Source organism: Dermacentor andersoni, chromosome 7 (genome assembly GCF_023375885.2).
Source record: "Dermacentor andersoni chromosome 7, qqDerAnde1_hic_scaffold, whole genome shotgun sequence".
Classification (NCBI taxonomy): Eukaryota; Metazoa; Arthropoda; class Arachnida; order Ixodida; family Ixodidae; genus Dermacentor; species Dermacentor andersoni.
The window spans coordinates 22,247,654-22,274,052 of NC_092820.1; the positions used below are offsets into that span (position 1 = coordinate 22,247,654).

The 26,399-nt window shown below is 50.1% G+C and overlaps 1 protein-coding gene across 3 annotated transcripts in view; it reads right to left on the reverse strand.

The window, feature by feature from the left end:
• The window catches only part of LOC126535619 (uncharacterized), a 381,164-nt gene that overhangs the window by 254,305 nt on the left and 100,460 nt on the right, over window positions 1-26,399 (reverse strand). For all 3 annotated transcript variants that reach the window (XM_055073166.2, XM_055073165.2, XM_055073168.2), the window contains exon 3: window positions 19,344-19,468. In XM_055073166.2, coding sequence (XP_054929141.2) covers window positions 19,344-19,468 — 125 coding nt within the window. The remainder of the gene's footprint in view (window positions 1-19,343; window positions 19,469-26,399) is intronic.

Consider the following 26,399-nt stretch of genomic DNA (forward strand, 5'->3'; position numbering starts at 1 on the left):
GACGAAATTTCTGTAGTGCTTGTTCTTGCGTTGTAAGGGAGCAAGCTAGTTGCCGACATTCTTCTGCATACCGGGCGGCTTTGGAAACCGTTGTACCCTCTGATAAGTCGGGACGGTAAGGACGAATAGTGTCAATGGGGAATGATGGTTAGCGGCCATATAGAAGAAAGAAGGGAGAAAAGCCCGTCGTTGGCTGGGTTGCCGTATTGCAGGCGTACGTGATACAGGGAAGGATGAGGTCCCAGTTGGTGTGGTTGGAGTCGACATACATCGAAAGCATGTCGCAAAGAGTTCGGTTAAAGCGCTCTGTCAATCTGTTTGTATGCGGGTGAAACGCGGTGGTACAGCGATGAATAACGCGGCATTCAGCGAGAAGTTCTTGAATGACATCGGCGAGACAGACGTGGTCTCGACCGCTCAGGAGTTCGCGACGAGCGCCGTGACGTAAAACAAAGTGTTGAAGCAGGAAGGAGGCAATGTCACGAGCCGTCTCGATCGGTAGAGCGGCCGTTTCTGCATACCTCGTGAGGTGGTCTATTGCTACAATGACACAGCGATAGCCAGCAGCTGTGTATGGCAGAGGTCCGCATATGTCTATCCCAACCCGGTAAAAGGGTCGCGAAGGGCACGGCAAAGGTTGCATTGGTCTAGAAGGGCAGGAAGGATCAGGCTTGCGGCGTTGACATTCTGTGCAAAAGCGGATGTACTTTTGCACAAATGTCTACATACCGCGCCAATAAAACATATAACGTAGTCCGGTGTAGGTCTTGAAGAGACCAGCGTGTGCGCACTGAGGGTCGGCGTGGAAAGCGGCGCGTATACATCAGTGCGGAACTGCCCGGGCATTACAAGCAGCTATTTGCGGCCGTCGGAACTGTAGTTACGGCGATAGACGATTCCGTCGCGGATGGCGAAGTGCGAAGCTTGTCGGCGTAACGCTCGGGATAGTGGGCGTACAGATGAATCAGAGATGTAATCTATCAAAGGTTAAATCCAGGAGTCCTTGCGCTGCTCCAAAGTCATGTCGACAGAAGCGAATGGGAGAATTGGGTCGTCTAGGACGGAGACACTTACAATGTCGGCGTGAACAGGCGTGAGCGAAAGAGCATCGGCATCGGCGTGCTTCTTGCCTGAGCGGTAGACAACACGGATATCGTACTCTTGGAGCCTCAGTGCCCACCGGGCTAAGCGGCCGCAGGGATCCTTGAGAGACGACAACCAGCAAAGTGCATGGTGATCGGTAACAACATCGAAGGACCGGCCGTACAGGTATTGACGAAATTTTGTTATGGCCCAGATGATCGCTAGACATTCTTTTTGCGTGACTGAATAGTTCACTTCAGCTTTCGTGAGAGTGCGGCTCGCGTAAGCAACAAAATCTTTGCAGCCGGGCTTTTGCTGGGCGAGCACAGCGCCAAGACCAACACCGCTACCATCCGTATGGATTTCCATGGGAGCAGTTGGATCGAAATTGCGCAGTATTGGTGGTGTTGTGAGCACCACTGTCGCGAAGACATAATTGTGTTGTGAGCGTCGCGAAGGCATCATCGCAAGTCGGGGAGGGACTACGCGGAAAGATTGGGGTCTCCCCGAAGAAGCTCTGGTAGAGGTGCCATAACCGAAGCGAAATTTCTATTGAAGCGGCGGAAGTACGCGCAGAAGCCAATGAAACTGCGCAAGTCTTTTATAGACGTTGGCCTCGGGAATTATTTAACAGCACGGAGCTTAGCGGCATCAGGGAGAACGCCGTCCTTCGACACGACATGTCCGAGAATTGTCAGCTTGCGTTCCGGAAAGTGACTTTTTTTTTTCAGATTTAGTTGGAGGCCAGCGTCACTGAGACAGCGTAAAACCTGCTCCAAGCGATGAAGGTGAGTAGGAAAATCTGGTGCAAACACTACTACATCGTCCAAATAACACAAGCACGTGTTCCATTTGAGGCCTCGAAGAATAGTGTTCATCATCCGCGCAAAACTCGCGGGCGCCTTGCAAAACCCGAATGGCATCACACGAAATTCGTATAAGCTATCTGGTGTGATGAAAGCAGTTTTAGGCTTATCATCTGCAGCCATAGGCACCTGCCAATAAGCAGAGCGTAGATCGAGGGAGGAAAAGAACTCTGCACCTTGTAAGCAGTTTAGGGCGTCGTCGATCCGTGGCAATGGATAAACATCCTTTCGGGTTATTTTGTTTAGGCGACGGTAATCCACACAAAAGTGGATCGAGCCATCCTTCTTTTTAACTAAAACAACTGGCAATACCCATGGGCTGTCGGACGGTTCAATGACACCACGCTTTAGCATGTCAGCTACTTGCTCATCAATGACGCGTCGTTCTGTCGACGATACGCGGTATGGTCGCAGCCGTAGCGGTGAGTGAGAACCGGTGTCAATCCGCTGACATACAGTCGTCGTTCGGCCGAGAGAAGTGTTATGGCTGTCAAAAGCAGGGCGAAATTTCTCGAAGAGAGGGAGAAGGTCATTGCGTTGCTTGGGGTTTAATGCGTTATCGATTACGTGGCTGAAAACGTCTTCATGCGATATGGCAGTTACGGGACTACATTAGGTGTTGACCTCTGACGATCCAATAGAAAGTTCCAACGTGGTAATGGTGTCGTAAGGCTCCACAGTGCCGAGAGATTCACGGCGAAGCAACGTGATGGGGAATGGGAAGTGGTTGTATAAAGGAAGGTGAGTCGCCCCAGCTTGAAGGCCACGCAGAGCAGTTTGGAGTGGTGAGAGATGGTGATGAACGAAAGCAGTGGAAGGTGTGAAGAGTACGGTAGAGCCGGAGGCACCGAAGCAGGATACAGGAGCCAGAACGGATGCGTGCGGAGGTATTTGGATGTCGTCAGTGAGGGACAACTTGGTGAAGGAAAGCGAAACGTCATCAGATATGGCATTGCCAAGCGAATAGAAGGCGGCTTCTGCATGGGAGCCATCAATGACAGCTTGGTGACGGGTAAGAAAATCCCAACCTAAAATAATATCATGGGAACAGTGGGGAAGAACGACGAACTCGACTGTGTAGAGCACTCCTTGCATTTCAAGTCTGGCGGAGCACGCAGCCACCGGCTGGACGTTCTGTGATGTGGCCGTGTGGAGTAAAGGACCGAAGAAACGCGTCGTGACTTTTCGTATTGAGCGGCGTAGTTTTTCGGCAATCACAGATATGGTGGCACCTGTGTCAATGAGGGCAAGTACAGATACACCTTGAACAGCGACATCAGTAACGTTGGGCGGCGAAAAAAGAGGGCCTGAGCTTTGCGTCGATGACGCAGTTCTTGCTTCAGGAACTGCGTCACTTAGTTTTCCGTGTCAGCGGTAGAGGGACGTCGACGCATCGGGGAGAGCAAGCGACGACGAGGGGAAGGACAACGGCGGTTAGAAACTGGGCAAAGGCTTGGGCGGGGAATGGGTAAGTCGCGGTCTGGAGACAACGGATGGTCGTACGTGGCTATGCGTGGGTCGCCACGTGGATGAACTGGATGGCGGCGGCACAGTCGTGCAACGTGTCCGGGAATACCGCTCCAATAGGAGATGGGCCGATTGTCCGCTGTGCGCCAGGTATTAATTACTCGATGGTTTGGAGATCGTGCCGGCGTGGAGGTAAAAACATGGCTAGGCATCGGAGGCGGAGGCAGGGAGGACGGTGGTCGTGGTTGTGCGACAGCGTCGGCGTAAGTCAATGGGGCGGTGAGTTGAGGCGCCCATTCAAGAGGAAGGACCTCGGACACTTGTTCTTCTATAACGTGTCGTAGGGTCGGACTAAGCGAAGAGCTTGGCTCCGGCGGGTTGGAGATGAGGGAGAGCTGGCGACCAACTTCTTCCCGGACGAAAGCCTTGATCTGCGAGAGGAGGGTGGAATCTTGAAAAGGAGAGGTCAAGCCGGACAACGACTCCTGATGGGAAACAGGACGGCGGGTAAGGTGGCGTTGACGGTGGAGGTCGTCATAGCTTTGGCACAGTTCAATAACTTGGGCAACAGCAGAGGGACTCTTTGAAATGAGCATCTGAAACGTGTCCTTGTCGATACCCTTCATTATATGCTTGATTTTATTGCCCTCAGTCATGGGTGCATTGACGTGTTTACAGAGATCGATGACATCTTCGATATAGTTTGTAAAGTTCTCACCAGGCTGCTGAGTGCGCGACTGCAGACGATGTTCAGCACGAAGCTTTTGAACAGCAGCGTGGCCGATGACCTCGCTGAAGTTTGTCTTGAACACTGTGCAGCTTGGGATTCACTTTCGTGGTTCCGAAACCACAAGTGGGCAATTCTGGTGAGGTAAAAAGGGACGGTGGTCAATTTCGTGATGTCATGCCCTTTGTTGTTCAGACTGTCGCGTTCATATGATGAGAGCCAGTTATCAACATCATGGTCATCAGTGCCGCTGAAGATGGGAGGGTTCCGCTGACGGAGTGTGCCGGCGCATACGGAGAACTCGGGAGCAGGTGGTGGTAAGCACGTGACGCTTTTGGTGGTCATGATGGCAGGGAGAGTCCGGGTACGCAATTCCAGGATTACATTACAGGATACCCAGCAAACCTCCAGCAATTATGGCAAAAAGTCCGACAAGGCTGTGGAAGACACGAAGGACGCCGACAGGAAGATGCAACAGCGTAGGCTTAGCCAGTCACACCAGAGCAGTGTCTAGCCCAAGCCCCATTTTATTAGCACTGGCCATACGACTGCGGAGCTCTGCAGGTCGCACTTCTTCTTCCTTGCAGTATATATATATATATATATATATGTAAAGAACTTGAGTGGTGCTACAAGGTAAACAGAACAAGTATTTAATTTCGACAGTTTCGATCGGTGGACCGACCTTCATCAGGGTTTACAAAAAAATGGCAGTTCGGCCCTGGTAGTGAAGACACCAGACCGGGTGCCCGGTCGTTCTTATATACATCAAACCAAGAGGAACAGTTGAGACAGCGATTGATTTTCGGCACCTTGGCAGATTTACAGCGGCCTTTGGCAGCTATGCAGGGCAAGAGGAAGGCGGAGTCACATGTATGTAGAGCAAGGAGGTCAGTGAGGAAAAAAAGGGAAAAGGAAAAAAAAGGAAAGAAAAAGAAAAAAAGGGAAAAAGCACACAGGAGGAGGGAGACGTAAGTCGGAGAGTGAGGGGGGCGGGAAGTAGCGGCACCTAGGTTTCCGTGCACCCGAGGCAAGGAGGGAGAAAACGGTCGCTCCGCAGCACCAGTGCGTGGGCTGCCGTTGTAGCGGGAGAGAGGGCAAGTTGAATCGGGCGGCGGGGGGCACAATAGTGAAGGGGCCCAGAAGGAAGACAAAAGAGCGGCAACTTGTGGAAAGAAACACAGTGTCACAGTAAACATATACAAGGCACGGCCCGTTCCGGCAACTCTGTGGTCCAGCTACGGTGCGAAAAAAAAATATATATATAGTTCCAAAAAAGAATATATGCGTGGGATTCACAAAGCAAGTGCGCCCATGGGCTTAGATTTAGGGAGCCCAGTTAAATAGCCTCCTTGTGGTCTAATTTTTGAACGTTTAACAGACAACTGCCATCAAGTCAGCACGTGCGTATTTCAAGAAGGGCAATAGGTCACTCAGAATGACCACTTCAGTGGCAGGGTCCAGGAAACGGAATTTATTGGTTTTCCGCTCGCGCCCTTGAAGCGCATGCGGAGGGGTGAGCAAGCATTGAGTGCACGGGTGTGTTGGAAACCAGATTGCAAGAGCACAACGCTCACGCGTTCAAAGGAGTGATCTGGCAGCCGAACGTGCCTGGAGAAGGGTCAATTGGGGAGACTTTTCACATGCGCGCGGTGATTGTTAAACCGCAGGCGAAAAGGGGTCTCTGTTTGGCCGATATATTCCTGCCTACACACCTCGCATCGAATTTTGTACACGACGTTACTGGAATCACAGTCAAGATTTTCGGTAATTTTATATACGAAGGGCGAGTTCGATGCTTCAGCCGTGTCTGCTGTTGTCATGTGACGGCATACCTTGCAACGAGGCTTCCCACACGGTCGACAGCCCTTGGGCGTGTTTGACTTCTGTGTCCTCGCCCTGACTAACAAATCCCTTAAATTTTTGTTTCTTCTATACACAAACCGAGGCGGCTGCTTGAAGATAGTTAAAAAAAATTAAATTATGGGGTTTAACGTGCCAAAACCACTCTCTGATTATGAGGCACGCCGTAGTGGAGGACTCCGGAAATTTCGACCACCTGGGGATCTTTAACGTGCACTTAAATCTAAGTACACGGGTGTTTTCGCATTTCGCCTCCATCGAAATGCGGCCGCCATGGCCGGGATTCGATCCCGCGACCTCGTGCTCAGCAGCCTAACACCATAGCCACTGAGCAACCACGGCGGGTGCTTGAAGATAGTAGCGAGTCGGATGCTCTGTTTCATGATATTAAAATGGCGGGTGAGAATGGCATTGACCCGCGGAGCACCGGTGGTGTATGTGAGGACCAAGTTTGGATCTGATTGTGTATTGGTATTGCTAACCTTTTCTCCCATTATCTGTGCTCGATCTAAGCTGCGGGCGCTTTCAATGGCATCGTCTACTATTTTTGGAGGATATTTTTGGCGTATGAGAGCAGATTTCAGTTCCTCCGCGTGTAGCTCAAATTGCGCAGATTCGGAACAGACTCTTCTGTATCTGTGGGCCTGGGAGTAGAGAATGCCTGTTTTGCAGTGATGGAGGTGGCTACTACAAAAATGTAGATATTGCTGACGATCTGTCGGCTTTTTGTATAGGGACGTGGAAATGTGACCGCCACTCAGTGACAGAGTGACGTCCAGAAAGTGAATACTGTCTTGGGAGAAGTTGTGCGTAAAGCAGATTGACGGGTGCAGAGAATTGAAATTGGAAATGAAGTCTAAGAGACTTTGTTCATTGTCGGCCCACACAAAGAAAATGTCATCCAGGAATCGCTTATAAAATATTGGTTTTACGGCCGAGTTTGCGAGGAAGGGTATTTCTAAAGATGCCATAAATATATTTGCATAATTTGGCGCCATCTTCGTTCCCATGGCGGTTCCACTGATTTGCAAATAATGCTTGTCCTCGAACTCAAAGTGATTATATTTCAGTACTAGATTTAAAAGAGTCTCAACTGTATCTTTATCTAATTGCCTAGGTTGGCTGGAGCCAACGTAAGCTGAAACTGCGGAAGCTATGCCCTCGGCGTGAGGTATGTTGGTGTACAAAGATGCGACATCCATAGTGACCAAGTAACCCCCCGCCGGTACCGTCAGGTTTGATACCTCCCGAAGGAAATGATTTGTGTCTTTAATGTACGATGGGAATGAAGATGGGATGTCCTTAATGAGACTGTCAATAAAGCTGGATATTTTCTCAGTCACTGTTCCATTACTGGAAACGATAGGCCGACCGGGATTGTTTATTTTGTGAATTTTGGGTAGTAGGTAGAAACGGCCGGGGCCAGAGTTTCTTGGTATCAATGCTTTAAACGTCTTATCGGTTATCTGCCCTGCCTTGCGCAGAGTGGTTAGGGCGTCCTTTATTTCGCTTTCAAATTTGTCGGTAGGGTTGCTTGGGAGTTCTCTGTAAAATTTAGTTTCCCAGTTGACGGAAACCTTCGGCTATGTAAACGCTCCGGTCAAGTACCACCACTGCACCACCCTTGTCCGCTGGCTTAATAACAATTGTCTGATCATCACGTAGATTTCGCAGTGCCTGCTCTTCCTCTTTTGAGAGGTTACTACGGATGGGACGATGCCTCTCGTACTCTTTTATAATGTCTTTTTGAACCGCACAAATATACATGTCCAAGTATTTGTCGCGTGCCTCGCCAGGTGTCCATGATTTTTCGGAGAGTTCAGGCAGCTGATCAAGACGCCCTTCTGTAGTTTTTCGATCACAAAAGTACTCCCGTAGTCGCAAATTTCTCGCGAAGTCATCCAAATCTTGAAACAATTGAAACTCGTTCATCTTTCCTGACGCCGGACAAAAAGTTAGACCTTTCGAAAGGAGATTTAGTTGTGCACTCGACAATGGGCTACTCGACAAGTTTAGGACATTTGAGGCATTGCCCGCTGTCTCGTGCTTTTTTCCACTGATTACTTCAGAACAATCGCCCGCCTCGGATTCAAGGTTTTGGCTGCTCCTCGTTTTTAAGCAACAGAAGCTGCTCCTCGTTTTTAAGCTGCGAAAAACGAGGAGCAGCTTCTGTTGTGTCAGTCAAAGCTCACTGAATTGGAAGCGCTGGAACTGGTAAAGTACGAGGGAAATAAAAATGTAAATATCCAAGAACAACAAAGAAAGAAACGGGAGCGTGACAATATCCCAACGGCCATCAGAGCTGATTCTCAAAGCCAATACCTTGAATCCGAGGCGGGCGATTGTTCTGAAGTAATCAGTGGAAAAAAGCACGAGACAGTGGGCAATGCCTCAAATGTCCTAAACTTGTCGAGTAGCCCATTGTCGAGTGCACAACTAAATCTCCTTTCGAAAGGTCTAACTTTTTGTCCGGCGTCAGGAAGGATGAACGAGTTTCAATTGCTTCAAGATTTGGATGACTTCGCGAGAAATTTGCGACTACGGGAGTACTTTTGTGATCGAAAAACTACAGAAGGGCGTCTTGATCAGCTACCTGAACTCTCCGAAAAATCATGGACACCTGGCGAGGCACGCGACAAATACTTGGACATATATTTTTGTGTGGTTCAAAAAGACATTATAAAAGAGTACGAGAGGCATCGTCCCATCCGCAGTAACCTCTCAAAAGAGGAAGAGCAGGCACTGCGAACTCTACGTGATGATCAGACAATTGTCATTAAGCCAGCGGACAAGGGTGGTGCAGTGGTAGTACTTGACCGCAGTGTTTACATAGCCGAATATTTCCGTCAACTGGGAAACTCTAAATTTTACAGAGAACTCCCAAGCAACCCTACTGACAAATTTGAAAGCGAAATAAAGGACGCCCTAACCACTCTGCGCAAGGCAGGGCAGATAACCGATAAGACGTTTAAAGCATTGATACCAAGAAACTCTGGCCCCGGCCGTTTCTACCTACTACCCAAAATCCACAAAATAAACAATCCCGGTCGGCCTATCATTTCCAGTAATGGAACAGTGACTGAGAAAATATCCAGCTTTATTGATAGTCTCATTAAGGACATCCCATCTTCATTCCCCTCGTACATTAAAGACACAAATCATTTCCTTCGGAAGGTATCAAACCTGACGGCACCGGCGGGGGGTTACTTGGTCACTAGGATGTCGCATCTTTGTACACCAACATGCCTCACGCCGAGGGCATAGCTTCCGCAGTTTCAGCTTACGCTGGCTCCAGCCAACCTAGGCAATTAGATAAAGATACAGTTGAGACTCTTTTAAATCTAGTACTGAAATATAATCACTTTGAGTTCGAGGACAAGCATTATTTGCAAATCAGTGGAACCGCCATGGGAACGAAGATGGCGCCAAATTATGCAAGTATCGTTATGGCATCTTTAGAAATACCCTTCCTCGCAAACTCGGCCGTAAAACCAATATTTTATAAGCGATTCCTGGATGACATTTTCTTTGCGTGGGCCGACAATGAACAAAGTCTCTTAGACTTCATTTCCAATTTCAATTCTCTGCACCCGTCAATCTGCTTTACGCACAACTCCTCCCAAGATAGTATTCACTTCCTCGACGTCACTCTGTCACTGTGTGGCGGTCGCATTTCCATGTCCCTATACAAAAAGCCGACAGATCGTCAGCAATATCTACATTTTTATAGTAGCCACCCCCATCACTGCAAAACAGGCATTCCCTACTCCCAGGCCCACAGATACAGAAGAGTCTGTTCCGAATCTGCTCAATTTGAGCGACACGCGGAGGAACTGAAATCTGCTCTCATACGCCAAAAATATCCTCCAAAAATAGTAGACGATGCCATTGAACGCGCCCGCAGCTTAGATCGAGCACAGATAATGGGAGAAAAGGTTAGCAATAGCAATACACAATCAGATCCAAACTTGGCCCTCACATACACCACCGGTGCTCCGCGGGTCAATGCCATTCTCACCCGCCATTTTAATATCATGAAACAAAGCATCCGACTCGCTACTATCTTCAAGTAGCCGCCTCGGGTTGTGTATAGAAGAAACAAAAATTTAAGGGATTTGTTAGTCAGGGCGAGGACACAGAAGTCAAACACGCCCAAGGGCTGTCGACTGTGTGGGAAACCTCGTTGCAAGGTATGCCGTCACATGACAACAGCAGACACGGCTGAAGCATCGAACTCGCCCTTCGTATATAATATTACCGAAAATCTTGACTGTGATTCCAGTAACGTCGTGTACAAAATTCGATGCGAGGTGTGTAGGCAGGAATATATCGGCCAAACAGAGACTTCTTTCGCCTGCGGCTTAACAATCACCGCGCGCATGTGAAAAGTCTCCCCAATTGACCCTTCTCCAGGCACGTTCGGCTGCCAGATCACTCCTTTGAACGCGTGAGCGTTGTGCTCTTGCAATCTGGTTTCCAACACACCCGTGCACGCGAGCAGAGAGAATCTTTTTTCATCCATAAATTTGCAACGTACACTAAAGGAATTAATGAGAGTCCGGGGCGGCTGACGTGCCTCCGGGATGTGCCGTGAAAGTGCATGGGAAACGCGAATACATGTTCTGTACTCTAAAATTGAGACGCTGGCTATTCACTGCTTGCTCACCCCTCCGCATGCGCTTCAAGGGCGTGAGCGGAAAACCAATAAATTCCGTTTCCTGGACCCTGCCACTGAAGTGGTCATTCTGAGTGACCTATTGCCCTTCTTGAAATACGCACGTGCTGACTTGATGGCAGTTGTCTGTTAAACGTTCAAAAATTGGACCACAAGGAGGCTATTTAACTCGGCTCCCTAAATCTAAGCCCATGGGCGCACTTGCTTTGCGAATCCCACGCATATATTCTTTTTTGGAACTATATATATATCTTTTTTTCGCACCGTAGCTGGACCACAGAGTTGCCGGAACGGGCCGTGCCTTGTATATGTGTACTGTGACACTGTGTTTCTTTCCACAAGTTACCTCTCTTCTGTCTTCCTTCTGGGCCCCTTCTCTATTGTGCCCCCCGCCACCCGATTCAACTTGCCCTCTCTCCCGCTACAACGGCAGCCCACGCACTGGTGCTGGGGAGCGACCGTTTTTTCCCTCCTTGCCTCGGGTGCACGGAAACCTAGCTGCCGCTACTTCCCGCCCCCCTCACTCTCCGACTTACGTCTCCCCCCTCCTGTGTGCTTTTTCCCTTTTTTTCTTTTTCTTTCCTTTTTCTTTCTTTTCCCTTTTTTTTCCTCACTGACCTCCTTGGTCTACATACATGTGACTCCGCCTTCCTCTTGCCCTGCATAGCTGCCAAAGGCCGCTGTAAATCTGCCAAGGCGCCGAAAATCAATCACTGTCACAACTGTTCCTCTCGGTTTGATGTACGTAAGAACGACCGGGCACCCGGTCTGGTGTCTTCACTACCAGGGCCGAACTGCCATTTTTTTGTAAACCCTGATGAAGATCGGTCCACCGATCGAAACTGTCGAAATTAAATACTTGTTCTGTTTACCTTGCAGCACCACTCAAGTTCTTACGTTTGAAAGGTAGCCTGAAGAATCCCTCTTTGCCTGCTATATATATATATATATATATATATATATATATATATATGTATATATTATTCCTATAATTATTACTGATAAGAGGTTTATGGGCGGGGTCCTTCAAGGACGCGGTGGATTCAAGAAACGGCGAGGCAGCGTGAGGCACCGTCTTGAAAAGACACCAGCGACCAGCACTCCAAGCAGACCGTGCTGAGCCTTGGCTATGCTGCTGGACGGAAGCTCGTCTTCCTCACAATTGCCCCCGCAGGAAAAGGCCATCCTGGCGACCTAAAAGGTTGGAGGCAGACGGTCATGGTAGGGCTTGAGGCGAGCCACGTGGACAAGATCACGTCCACGTCGGCGCATTTTGTCAGATGGAGAAATTGGCTCCATGAGAAAATTATCCGAAGACTTTCGCTCCAAGCCGCAGTATTGGCCTTCCTGCTTAGGGACGAGTTTCGAGGAAAGCCCGGGAGTTCGGCAAGAAGCAATATGACGTTAGTCAAGCTCGCGGCGGCATGCCACTTTGTATGGTCGGTCAGCCGTTCATAGGACGTAAGCAATTCCTCCCAGTCAGTGTCATCTGTACCGCTGAAGACATTTGGATCCCGTTACTGAGGCAGCCCGGTGCAGATGACGGGCTGGGGCGAAGGTTCCGGTGAGTCTGTGCTGGCGGTCTTGACGTGTGGAAGCGTTCGAGTTCGAAGATCCTGGATGCGAGCGACGGGTGAATCCCAGCGACCTCCACCAATTGATAAGAGGTTTATTGGCGGTGTCCTTCAAGGACGCTACGAGTTCAAGGAACGGCGAGGCAGCGTGAGGTACCGTCTCAAAATAACACCAGCGACCAGCAGCGCGAGCAGACGGTGCTGAGCGTTGGCGATGCTGCTGGACGGAGGCGGGTCCTCATCTTGCGATTATTACTATAAGGTATGAAAACACTGTAACGAAGAAGAGTAGCCGCCTGCGCCACAGCACCATCGCCACCGGCATGAGCTCGTGGTTGCTGTCTTTCGCCGGACGCTTGTGACAGCTACCCCTTCGCGCCCGTTGCTAATCAATCTCATAGCAAGTGGTGGAGGTGCTGGGTTTCGACCACCCTGGAACTTCGGAGTCGCACTCTACCCCCCATCATGCCCGACGACGCACGCACTCCTCCAGCTCCTCCAACGGCGCCGGCCACCTTGGTTTGTGCCGGTGCCTTGCGTCAGCGAGATCCCCCTATCTTCTCCGGCACAGATGACAAAGACGTTGAAGATTGGATCTCGTCTTATGAGCGAGTGAGTGCCCATAACCAGTGGGACGACGTTACCAAGTTGAGAAACGTCGCATTTTATCTTACGGACGTTGCGAAACTATGGTTTCTAAACCATGAAGCCGACCTCACTTCGTGGTTGGTCTTCAAGACCAACTTTACCCAAGTTTTCGGTCGGCCTGCAGTAAGAAAGCTTCGTGCAGAACAACGTTTGCGCACACGAGCCCAAGAGGCCGGAGAAAACTTCACAAGCTACATTGAGGACATTGTCGACCTTTGCAAACGGGTGAATGCGTCGATGTCAGAGGAGGAGAAGATAAAACATATAATGAAGGGTATTCAGGACGACGCATTTCAAATGTTATTATCGAAGAGTCCGCACACTGTCGCTGAAGTGATAGAATTGTGCCAGAGTTACGACGAGTTACGCAGGCAACGGCTTCACACCCGACGTCCCACCCCACCCGCCGACTCTCTATCAAGCCTTGGAGTCGACGACAACCATGCTGCTCTCTTCGTAAAAATCCAGGAATTCGTTCGCGCAGAGGTCGCCCGCCAGCTATCTTTGATATCTTCTGTCCAGGAACCACCCCCTGCTTTGCATCCTACGATCCGCGACTTCATTCAAGAACAAGTCTCTCAGGCCGTTCCTCCAGCCGTTGAGCAGACACCAGTCACGGCTCCTCTCACTTACGCTGAAGCAGTTTCCCGATCTCGTCCACAAACGCCCCTGCCGCCCTCTATGCATCGACCACCGACATTTTTGCCGCCATCTATGCCGCTTCACGACCGCCGGCATTTTCCTCCTATGCCGCTTCCCGACCGACAGCATTTTCCGAATCCTCAACCGCGACTCGGACCTTACCCCCACCAGTGGCGCACCTTCGATGACCGCCCAATATGTTTTGCTTGCGGTGGTGCTGGTCACGTGGCGCGCCATTGTCGTCGTGGCATGCTTCCTCTTCAGAACATCCGGCGAGCGCCACCTTTCCCCGCTCCGTTTTCCTCTTCGCCTTCCAGCCTTCCTACCTCTTCCTTTTCCCCTGACCGCCCAACCGCCTCTACTCGCCGCTCACCATCTCCCCGTCGTCGCTCGCTTTCTCCGATGCGGCGTCGTCCCGTGTCCACCGAGCAGGAAAACTGATGGCCGCAGTTCCCGAGGCACGAACTGCGTCCACGTCGCAATGCCCAAGTCCTCGTCCCTCTCCAGCCAACGTCATTGAAGTCTCTGTCGAAGGAATCGCCGTCCTGGCACTTGTAGATACAGGAGCCGCCGTATCCGTAATTTCCGCCGAACTCTGCCGCACACTACGAAAGGTTTTGACGCCTCTCTCCGACTTCTCCCTTCGAACCGCGAACGCTCAAAATATAACGCCTCTCGCTGCCTGTACTGCTCGCGTCTTCATTCAAGGTCTACTGTATACCGTCGAATTCGTCATGCTGCCCACTTGTTCCCATGACATCATATTAGGCTGGGACTTCCTTGCAAATAATAACGCCGTTATTGACTGTTGTCACGCCGAACTCGAACTTTCTGCACTTCCCGACGTCGAGCCTATCGAAAACGACCCTTCCAGTGTTAAACTGTTTGTGTCCGAAGACAATTCCGTCCCTCCACGCTCTTCCCTGCTTGTGCCTGTGTCGTGCGCCGCTATTTCTGATGCCACTGTTCTCTTTACGCCCTCTGAGCTGTTCATTCGCCGCCGATGTTCTCCGCTGCCCTTTGCTCTCCTTACTCTTCGCAATGGCGTCACGAAAATGGTCGTCGACAATCCCACAGCCTGCCCTTTAGCTTTATCTCATGGTGAATGCCTAGGCCTTGTTCAACCGGTCGACACCTTTTGCATCTTTGACACTCCTGCCGTTTCTACTTCTGCGGGCATTGGCGCACTTACTTGTGACTCTGCGATTGATCAGTCACTCCTCGACGCTTTCCACTGCTCCATCGACGATGGCACGTCATCTTCAGAACGAAGCCAGCTTATTGCTCTCCTGCAGAGGTTCAGCGCTTCTTTCGACAGCCATGCTTCCGGTTTGGGCCGCACATCGACCGTTTTTCACCAGATAGATACCGGCAGTCATGCACCTTTACGGCAGCGCCCTTACCGAGTTTCCGCCTCTGAGCGCCGTGTCATTGACCACCAGGTTGCTGACATGCTCAAGCGTGGCGTTGTGCAGCCTTCCAACAGTCCCTGGGCATCACCGGTCGTCCTCGTTAAGAAAAAGGATGGCTCTATTCGATTCTGCGTCGACTACCGACGTCTGAACAAGATAACGCGCAAGGACGTTTACCCGTTACCGCGCATCGACGACGCCCTCGACTGTTTGCAGGGAGCTGAGTTCTTTTCTTCGCTGGATTTACGTTCCGGATACTGGCAAGTCCCCTTGGCACCATCTGATCGACCTAAAACAGCATTTGTAACACCTGATGGATTGTACGAATTCATCGTAATGCCTTTCGGCCTGTGCAACGCCCCAGCCACTTTTGAGAGAATGATGGATAATATTTTACGCGGCCTCAAATGGAACACATGTTTATGCTACCTGGATGACGTAGTTGTCTTTTCTGCTGATTTCCGAACCCATCTCAGCCGTCTCGAGCAAGTTCTCAAATGCCTCACTGACGCGGGACTTCAACTTAACTTAAAAAAATGTCGTTTCGGCGCCCGAAAGCTCACTATTCTTGGCCATGTTGTATCACGAGACGGCGTCCTTCCGGATCCAGCCAAGCTCCGCGCTGTCACCGACTTTCCGCAACCAAAGAAGTTAAAGGAGCTTCAAAGCTTCCTTGGTTTATGCTCATACTTCCGACGTTTCATTCGAAATTTCGCTTCCATAAGTGCACCCCTGACAGCCCTTCTAAGTGGCGACAAAGAACTTTCCGCTTGGTCACCCGCCTGTGATGACGCCTTCACGAAATTACGCCACCTGCTAACCTCGCCACCTATCCTCCGCCATTTCGATCCTGCAGCGCCCACAGAGGTCCACACCGATGCCAGCGGCGTCGGACTTGGCGCCGTACTCGCACAACGAAAAGCGGGCTTTGATGAATATGTCGTTGCCTACGCGAGCCGAACTCTGACAAAGGCCGAGGCTAATTACTCTGTTACAGAGAAAGAGTGTTTAGCCATTATTTGGGCCCTTGGAAAATTCCGTCCTTATATGTATGGCCATGCTTTCGATGTCGTCACTGACCATCACGCCCTTTGTTGGCTGTCTACCCTTAAAGACCCATCTGGCCGACTTGCTCGCTGGGCCCTTAAGCTACAGGAGTACGACATCCGCGTCCTCTACCGTTCCGGCCGCAAACACACGGACGCTGACGCCCTTTCTCGCTCACCGGTCTCCGCTGACTGCGCTTGCCTATCCGCCCTTGAGCCCACAGTTCCATCTCATGCACTGCGCAACATGCCGTCGGAGCAGCGCAAGGATCCCTGGATCAGTGCTCTCATCAGCATCCTTTCTGATCCATCCACCTCTTCACCATCTCGCGCTCTTCGCCGCCAGGCTACCCACTTCTGCATTCGCGACGGCCTTCTTTATCGTCGTAATTACCTCTCTGACGGTCGCAAGTGGCTTCTCGTGATACCCCGCCATCTCCGTGACCTTATCTGCGACGCTTTCCACACAGACCCTCAGTGCGCACATGCCGGCCTCTTCAAGACCTATGCTCGGCTACGCATCCGATTTTATTGGCGCGGCATGTATAACTACGTCAGAAAGTTCATTCGCTCCTGTGCTCAGTGCCAACGCCGAAAATTACCTCCCGCACAAGTCTACCCGTCACAACCCCTTCCCTGCCCTCGTCGGCCCTTTGATCGTGTTGGTATAGACATCTACGGACCGCTACCCTCCACTCCAGCAGGCAACCGCTGGATTATTGTTGCAGTGGATCACTTGACCCGCTATGCTGAAACAGCTGCTCTGCCGACTGCCACCGCCCGCGACGTTGCATCGTTTCTGTTACGACATTTCGTTCTTCGCCACGGTGCCCCTCGCGAACTTCTGAGCGATAGAGGCCGCGCTTTTCTTTCCGAGGCTTTGAAGGCACTACTCGACGAATGCCGAATCGTTCACCGGACCATTACAGCGTACCATCCGCAAACTAACGGCATGACCGAGCGCTTCAACCGTACTCTTGGTGATATGCTCTCCATGTACGTCGCCTCTGATCATTCAAATTGGGACCAAGTTCTCCCTTTCGTGACGTATGCGTACAATACTGCGACCCAAGCAACTACTGGTTTTTCCCCTTACTTTCTCCTATACGGACGAGAACCTTCTACTACTCTCGATACCATTCTGTCATATACACCTGACGCCTCCGAAAGTACTCCGCTATCTGAAGCTGCTCGTCATGCCGAGGAATGCCGCCAGCTTGCCCGCTCTTTTTCCACCGAGGACCAGTGGCAGCAGCAATCTCGTCAACCTGCCGGCCGTTCTGCACCAACTTTTTTGCCTGGCTCTCTCGTATGGCTTCGGGTACCCGCTACTACACCCGGCCTCTCCTCAAAACTTGTCGCAAAGTACCTAGGACCCTACCGCGTTCTCGAGCAAACGTCCTCCATCAATTACATCGTAGAGCCCCTCACGCCATCGACGGACCTACGCCATCGCGGCCGCGAACTTGTCCACGTCTCTCGCATTAAGCCGTACTACGACCCAATAGTAGTCTCTTCGCCTTAAGCCGCCAGGATGGCGCCTTTTTCTGCGGAGGGCGATTGTAACGAAGAAGAGTAGCCGCCTGCGCCACAGCACCATCGCCACCGGCATGAGCTCGTGGTTGCTGTCTTTCGCCGGACGCTTGTGACAGCTACCCCTTCGCGCCCGTTGCTAATCAATCTCATAGCAACACATATACACAAACAGCGAGGGAAATAGGGAAGCAGCAGGCTAGCAACTGCTGTCGAGAGGACCACAATGCGTGCGTACTCTTTAGGAAGGAAGAGATAGAAAATGAAGTTGAAGAAGAAGGGAAGTAAAGAATAAAGAAACAGCAAGCTGAGGGGCCCCAAAGACGAAAATAACCAAGAACATACACGCAGGAACCGAAAAAAGAGACGCAAGTCACAGTAATCACAGAAGGATGTACAAAGACAAAGTTGGCAAGCAATACTTCGTCACTTGCGAACTATTTCACAAACGGGAAGGCAAACCAGTTTCTTGTAGAAAAATAAGGAGTGTGCGGCGAGCCTGGTAGCGCACAGAAGCACAGCCACTCGAGTGCAGGCAACGATCAAGGATATAGTGCACTGCAGGCCAAGTAGACTATAATCCTTTAGTTCGCTGCGAAAAGAAAGCAGGGCACTCCAACACAAGGTGCTCCAGTGTCTTGCAGGAACCGCAAGGAAGCACACGACGGACTGTCAGCACGACCTTGCCGGTATAAACGTTGAGGCACCAGGACATAGCCAAACCTTGACTTGAGCAATAGAGCTCTAGCAGAACGAGGCAAGTTTCGACCGTGAACACGGGGAGGACAAGGCCATATCGTAACATGGTCTAGGTGCTCCTTGAGTAGGTTCCTCCGAGAGAACAGAGGAGCATCTTCAAGCCTACACGAAATTTTCGGACAGTCACATTCGTTGTGAGCACAGGAGGAAGACACTGCATCGGCCTCTTCGTTTCCGGCGATACTTAAGCGCGAACATACATACATACATACATACATACATACATACATACATACATACATACATACATACATACATACATACACACACACACACACACACACACACACACACACACACACACACACACACACACACACACACACACACACACACACACACACACACACACACACACACACACAGACACCACCTTTTTCTAAGCCCTCCCATCCCCTCTCTACCTCTGCCGCGTGATCGGCTTCACACACTACACTTCTTTTCCATTTTGGGACTCCTAATGCTAGCGCTTGAATATGTTACGGGGAATGCGCAGTGAAGACAACGCTATTTCTTCACGCTCGTTAGCGTTTGGTTGCCAAAGCGTTTCTGAAATTGTCTAATGATACATATTAAGTAATTTGGGACCGCCGATCGAGGGTCGATTAATGTAAATATTTCGACTTTTTGCTACGTCATGATGGCTTGGCGGTGTAGCGCAACTACTGGATGAACAAATAAGGAGAACAAGGCGCACCACAGCACTAACTTTCAAGATACATTGTATTTCCTGGAACGACCGACATTAGTTTGGCACCGCATGTGTCTTCTTCCCGTGAGTCCCTGTACTAGTTGTGCTACACCAAAAAGCCATCAAGTCCCAAGGGAATATATATATATACACACTCTGACGGAGTCTGGTCGGGCAGCCGGAAACGTCAGTAAACACGGCTTACTTCCCAAAGGTTCGCCGTATCTTTCCTGCACACACACACACACACATATATATATATATATATATATATATATATATATATATATATATATATATATATATATATATATATATATATATATATATATATATGCGCACGAGGAGCCCACTCACGTCTGCAGCATCGACTGCGGTCCGCTCCAGGTGACGTTGCCGTCGTCTGAGTTGCACAGGCAGTTGCTCGCGATGAGCGGCATGAACGTGGTCACACCGGTCTCGCGGGCAGGGCTGCGGTACACCTGCGAATAGTGTGGCCGGCGGGAGAGCGAGAAAAAGAGGCTGTTTATTTAAATGAATCACGGAGAGTTCTGCCTTTGGCGCGTACGGCATGCTACTCCACATTGTCACGATGAAAAGTACGATGGTGTGCACCATAGACGTATAGCGCACGTCACAGGTACGCAAAAAGCACAAAATAGACCACCGAACACGCGGCTAAGGCGTCTCATTTAGATCAGTATCACTAGGGAACTCGAAGGTGTTGGAGAGAGGCGGGTGGAAACAAGCATCGCGTAGGCCGCGTTTCGCAGCCAAACACATGCCCGTTGTGTGCAATCGCTACCCTCGTATGCGCTCCACAAGAAGGGGAACCGAGAGAAAGGATTTTCACGCGTCCCAGTCATATAAAGCCAATAGACAATGACTGCAAGGAAAGGGGGAATAAATTACTTGCTTCTTTACTTGAAACGTACAAATGATCAAGTGAAAGAAAAAAAATACTAATTGCCGCAGGTGAAAACCGAACCTACAAGTTCGCATTACACGTGCAGTGTTCTTTTGTTATTTATACATTTGAATTAAAAAGAAACAGCAATTTATTCCTTGCCTCCCTTGGTTTCTTTGTCTTTTCGCTTCATTTTATTGTGACCTATTTTCCGTGTACATACTGCAACGCACGCGGTAATATTTTACGAATATTACTGTTCCCAACCATTCCCTGCTAAATTATGTGTATAAAGGCTTGAATGTGGTTCCCTTGTAGCCCCATAGCGGTTCACTAAATCTGATTTCTTTTCCGGTTACCGCCCGAACTCAAACGGGGTTTGTCTTTCGACGGCCCAACAGCGCGTTTACCAAGCAAAGTGACTTTACGCTAACACGATGACGCCTATGAGTTAACTCAAAGTTAAAGTTACATTAAAGGAAAATATTAGGTCCATCTAGATGTAAATATTTAGCTTATGTAATAATGACTTCGTTAATCGTAGCGAGAACGCAGCTTTTTGTCAGTGAGAAAATGGCCATAATTAAAGATAGGAATGGCACCACCTGCTTTGGACTACATGACCTCTCATATGACACAAGTGGTAGCTCATTCACAGAGAGTGGCAGAGAGGGAGGTGACGAGGAGATTACGTCCACTCGTACCGTCTGCGCGGGTGGTTGATATCTAGAAGTAGCATCAGAACCTTAGGCGGCAATTTTCTAAGCAACAATGATTTATTGGCACGCAGGAAGCGATGATAGACTTCTAGACGAATATGCCATCGCCATAGCCTCGAACTGACATTTTCTTTAGTGCCCCCTTAATATTTGGATGATGGGGCTACACGTCTCTATGAATGCCGTAAAGGACTGTTCCAGTTTATTTTGGCCACCTGAGGTTCTTTAGCGTGCACGCAAAAGGACTTTAGCAGATTGCATTTTTTTTGCCGTCCGCCGTCATCAAATGCGCGGCCTCCGGCGGCGACAGTCGAAGCCTCGACCTCATGCTCGGCAGCGAGATGTCATGGCGCACAAACTGATCACAGCCGCGGGTGTTGGACTCAACTCGACCACCTCGTCGGCCGTTGTGTGCACAAAAACACAGTCTTGTGCCGAATCTGACAATGAGGAGCACGTTGCTTCGGATTCTAAGTCGTTCACGAGCAAGCATTTTGAATTTCAATCCAATTACAATTCAATTTTATTGTCCTTTGAGAGGTAGCTTTCGTGACTGAAAACCACTTTTCGCAGCTTGACTCGGTCCAAAAACCCGTTTTTAGTGTATCCCAGTTGACGTTAGCCAAGCTGTTCAACGAAAAAAAGATATAAAAAAGAGCACAAGATGCGATTTTAAGTTCTACAGAGTTCGGTTGTCAGACCTTTGAAGAACGAACACCGTAGGTCTGATAACTGTATCTCACATCCGTGTTCTTATTCTTTTGTTTTTTGCGAAGCAGCTTGACTAACGTGAACTGGGACACACGGTACATAGAAACACGACGTTCTCGGGCAAAAAAAAATGATGCCGTAAATACCGAATAAAAATCGTAAAGCGATAAATTCTTCAACAGAATTTTGCTGCGTCCAAGGGTGAAAAAGAGACGCGGTGATCGGAAGGGGATGAAGAGAAAGACGGCGACTGGACAGCGTTCATTTGAACCATCATAATCTACGCAGAGTCCGCGGTTACACATTCTTGAGCATACGATCCATGATGCGCAGGAAAACTACGGCAGAACTCATCTCACAATGGCTGTCGACAGTAATGCGATTAGCACTCGTCTGTGTAGCAACACACCGTATTGATGAAATAATGCTTATTTTAGAATCTGCAGTGGTCATTCTGAGATTTCCGTCGTTTCGCCTACATGCGGCATACTCTGCTATTGTCTGTCCCCCTTTGCTACGGCACTCGATTGCCAAGGCCGCCGATGAGAATGGCGGGATCACGACGGCTGCGTGACGCCTACGCAGTCCACTCTTCCGGCGGCGGCACGTGCCCCGCATTTCAGTCGCTCTTTGCGCCGTGCTTTCGGCGCTCATTGGAGCGATGTTAACTACATTGCATCGGAAAGCTTACTTTCTGCGCTATGCAATGACGGCAATAAAAAAAGTGTGAGCAGAAAACGGTGCTATTGCCGTTTTTGCAAAACTGTCCAACGTAACAAAACGAAGCTTGCTGTGACGTTAAGTGAAATATTATACAAGGCTTCTATGAAGAGCTCTATGTTCCGTGTAATGCAATTAGAAATGGCGAATAAAAATTAGCAATGGCGAAAAGGGGCGAATAACCGGTGGTGTCGTGGCGCGATGAATTGTAGACGAAGGTCACGTAAGGCAACGCCAGGTCCCAGTTACAGTGGCCAAATGAAGCGTACATTGAGAGATGTCCGTGAGGGTGCAATTTAGGCGCTCGGTGAGGCCGTTTGCTTGGGGATGGTAGGAAGTGGTCAACTTGTGCTGCAGTGAGGAGGAGCGCAAAAGATCGTCAATTACGCGAGACAAGAATGCACGGCCTAGATCTGCGAGCAACTGGCGAGGAGCGCCGTGGCGTAGAATGACATCGTGAAGTAAAAAAACTGGGCAACGTTAGTAGCAGTGCTGTTGGGGAGCGCGCGAGTGATTGCATACCTGGTCGCATAACATACAGCAGTAGCGACCCACTTGTTACCGGATTTTGACTCAGGAAAATTATCGAGAGGGTCTAAATCAACACGGAAGACTGGGTTGGTCGGGATGGAGAGTGGATGAACAATCCAGCAGGCAGTGCGGCAGCTCGTTTGTGGAGTTGGCATTTCTCGCAGGTGGCACGTTACGCCGGACAGACCAGGTGAGAGCACGCCAAAAAATGTACCGCTGTACGCGAAGGTCACCAGCAGTCGGTTCGTCGTAAAGCTCATGCAGGACCGCGGAACGAAGATGCTTAGGTAAAACGAGAAGCAGCTCGGGGCCATCTGGCTGGACGTTACGACGACACAATGTGCTCTTGAAGAGGACGAACATGCGCAGTGACGCGCTGTTAGGTGTAGATTCCAGACGGTCAATGAGCGATCTCAAGGAAGCATCACGACGTTGTTCGCTACCAATCTGGAGAAACTTAGACATATGCATGATACAGGGGCTAGGCTCAACGTCTGGTTGGCCAACAGGGTAACGGGACAAGCAGTCTGTGTAAGGATGGAGGTGGCCAGACTTTTAGGCAACTGATTAAAACTACTCCTAAAGGCGCATCTCCCAACGACAAAGTCGTGCAGTAGGGTCCTTCAATGAAGCCAACAGAGAGCGTGATGGTCAGTGACAACACGGAAAGGTTGGCCATATATGGAAGGAACTTGGAAACCACCCAGACAAGGCCAAGGCACTCTCGTTCTGTAATAGAGTAGTCGCGTTTAGATAGCGAAAAGACACGACTGCTTTATGCAATAACACGATCAGTGCCTCGTTGGTCAGCAAGCATTTTGGCCACTTGTTTGTGAATCACTTCGCGCTCTGATGCAGACACACGGAAAGGCCGACGGAAAATGGGCAAAAAATTATAAATGTTGATACGCTGAGTGACAATCTCAGTCTGGCCAAGGGGTCGATCACGGATGTCCAAAATGTCGGTATATGAGGCCAAAACCCAGGAGAGAGTGTCGGTCTGGTCAGGCGAAAGGTCTGATCCAATAATTCGTCGAAAAATTGTGTCGTCAGAACCTGTTTACCGGAAAACTTCAACTTAATCAACATCAGGTATTGCGACGACCTTCACGTCCTTGCCTGTTACAGTGTTGACTTGGGCACACATCTTGTGGGGCAACACTTGACGGATCAGACTATAATTTAGGAGGGGAAGAACACACAGCTATCTCCTATTGTGGCGATGGCACGGGGCACAGGAATATTACGCGTCAGCCGTTAGTGACTAATCGGAGAGATATACCCGCTGTCTGCAGCGAGAGGGGTCTGCGAGAAACACGCGTACGTGACGGCTGGAGGCGGTCACAAAAGCTGTGGGGCTTAAGTGGCTGACGGGCGTGCCACAAGCATCTGACAGAAGAAGAAGATCGAGGCAGAGTGTATCAGAAGAACAATCAATTAAGGTCGAGTGGGCCGAAAGAAAGTCAAGGCCAAATATAAAGTCACGTGGGCAGCGAGCAAGGACGGCAAAAAGAACACATTCTTTTACTTGAACAGCCCCACCATCGGCCACACGTATTGTCTTTGTTGCACACAGCGTCCTAATCTTCTGCAGGCGGCGGCGTAAATAGGCTCTCATAGCAGGTGTGCGCCAGTATCAATGAGAGTGGTTACAGGAACAGTTAGGTTATTACTTCTAGGAGGCTATGGCGAGTCGGTAGCATCAGTAGACGATTCAGAGGGGACAATGACATTGCAGTTTCACCTCTATAAGCTGCCCGATCTACTTTTTCGGCTGCGAGCGTCCAGAGAAGCTCGGCGAGGAAGAGTGGCGAGGCTGCGGTGAGTGGGATTGGCGGCGTTGCGGTGACGGGGAGAAGCGGCGAACAGCAGGAGTGGCGTCAGAGGCGCGCGGGAGGTCGAGCAATAGCAAGTAGAGGAAGCAGCAGCAGCTCAACGGGTCGAAGGGGTAGGGCGCATGGAGATCGTCTGGCGAGGTGTGCAGGTCCAACGGCGAAGGCAATAACGAGCAATGTACCCGGTCTGAGGCCAGAAGAAGCATACAGGCTGATCGCCGGGCGTTCTCCATTGCATAGGATTGCGGAAGGGCAAAGGAGAGGTGTAGGATCGTCGAGTGGTGCACGTGGAACAAGGCTGAGGATCAGGACGAGTCAGTGGGCACGCTGATGGAAGGCCGAGTTTCGCAAACTCCTGCCTGATTAACGCCTCGATGAGGGACACCGATGGCGGAGACGGGTCACTGGCGGACGTTGTAAATGCGCGAGGTTGAAAAGTTGCATAAAAGGCAGCTTCAGTTTCGCGACAAACAATGCACGTACTTCATACGATGAAGTTGCGGTTGTATTCTGCAACTGTGTGAATAGCATATAAAGCGGCTCTTTGCATGTTCCCAGCATGAAACTGTCTTAGCTACTATTGGGAAAATTGTTTCTGTATTCGTCCGATGTTTATGATCTGCATAGATTTCTGCCACCAAACCTCCAATCGCCTGTTACTAATCTCTATTACGCACATGTTTACTTCCCCCTGCTATTCCTGAACCTAAGGCTTCAAGGAGGTCAGTGGAGCCTAAAGCGACAGCTGGCTAGATATTTTTACGAAACCAACACAATCCAGCGCAGAAGGCACTCTTTGATGATTGTGTCGACGGTATCAATGTTACTATAAGCTAGCATGTTAAAAGCATCGTCGGCAATACCTTTCAACTCATGAGAACCATTCTCAGACTCAGGCTCGTGAACCTGGCGGCAAAGAGCGATAACGCCCTGAATATAAGCGACGTATGACTCGGTAGATGTCTGTGCACGAGTCGCCAGCCCCTTCCGCGCAGGAAGCTGCCGAGAAATGCGGTCACCGAAATGGTCGCGGATCTTCTTTGAGAGAGTCCCAGCTTGTAATGTCAGCATCGTGCGTCTCGAACCACACCCGTAGTGCGCCATCGAGGTAAAAAAGTACGTTGGCGAGTATAAGGCTCGGGTGCCACCTCTAGTTGGCGCTGATCCGTTCGTGAAGGTTGAGCCATCTGTCGAAGTCAACCCCATCCTCATCGAAAAACACGCCAGGGTCACGAGCAGGAGGGATAACTATGTAGGTGGTAGCCACGAAACCGGCAGGTGGCGAAGCCATCGATCGTGGTTGACGAATATGACGAAGCGGCCGACTCAGAATATGACGCTCTGCTGCTATAGTAGGGTCTTGAACACAGTTGGCGGCTATAGGAGGAGCTTGCGGACGGGCAGCTTGGACGGGCAGCGTGAATTGCGTAGAAGACAGTTCTGCTTCATTTTCACTGTCAGCAAAATCAGGTGACAAAGCAAGCGGAGTTGCTTGTAGGTTCGCAAAGGCTTGGTGGAAGTAGGGCGGCCGAAATGGCTTGATTTGGCTTGAGTGTACGATTCTCTCGTTTCTTGAAGATGTACTGGCAGCGTGGGCAGTAGCTCGACGTACCACGAAAGTGACGGGAGTCTTTTGAATGACAATCTTATAGAAGCCTTTGAACGCGGAGGCGAGCTTGGCTGTGCCGTCTGTAATAGGTTTATGGCGCTTAAGCGAGACGTATTGTTCAATGTGAAACGTGGCATCACGATGCGACTCATAGTAGTGACGTTTTCGTTGTCGTTGACCACGTACCGGGTTGTCCTGAGCTTCTGCACGACGAACCGTTAGATTCAGTAACCTTGTTTCAAAGCTAGCTGTGGCTGGACGGCAGAATTTCTCCTTAGCCAATGTGGGAACATACCCGTGCAATAGTTGAAAGGGTGAAAATCCTAAGTTTGTATTTATCGTGGTGTTGACGGCGAAGGCATCTGCAACCAGTTTTGTTTC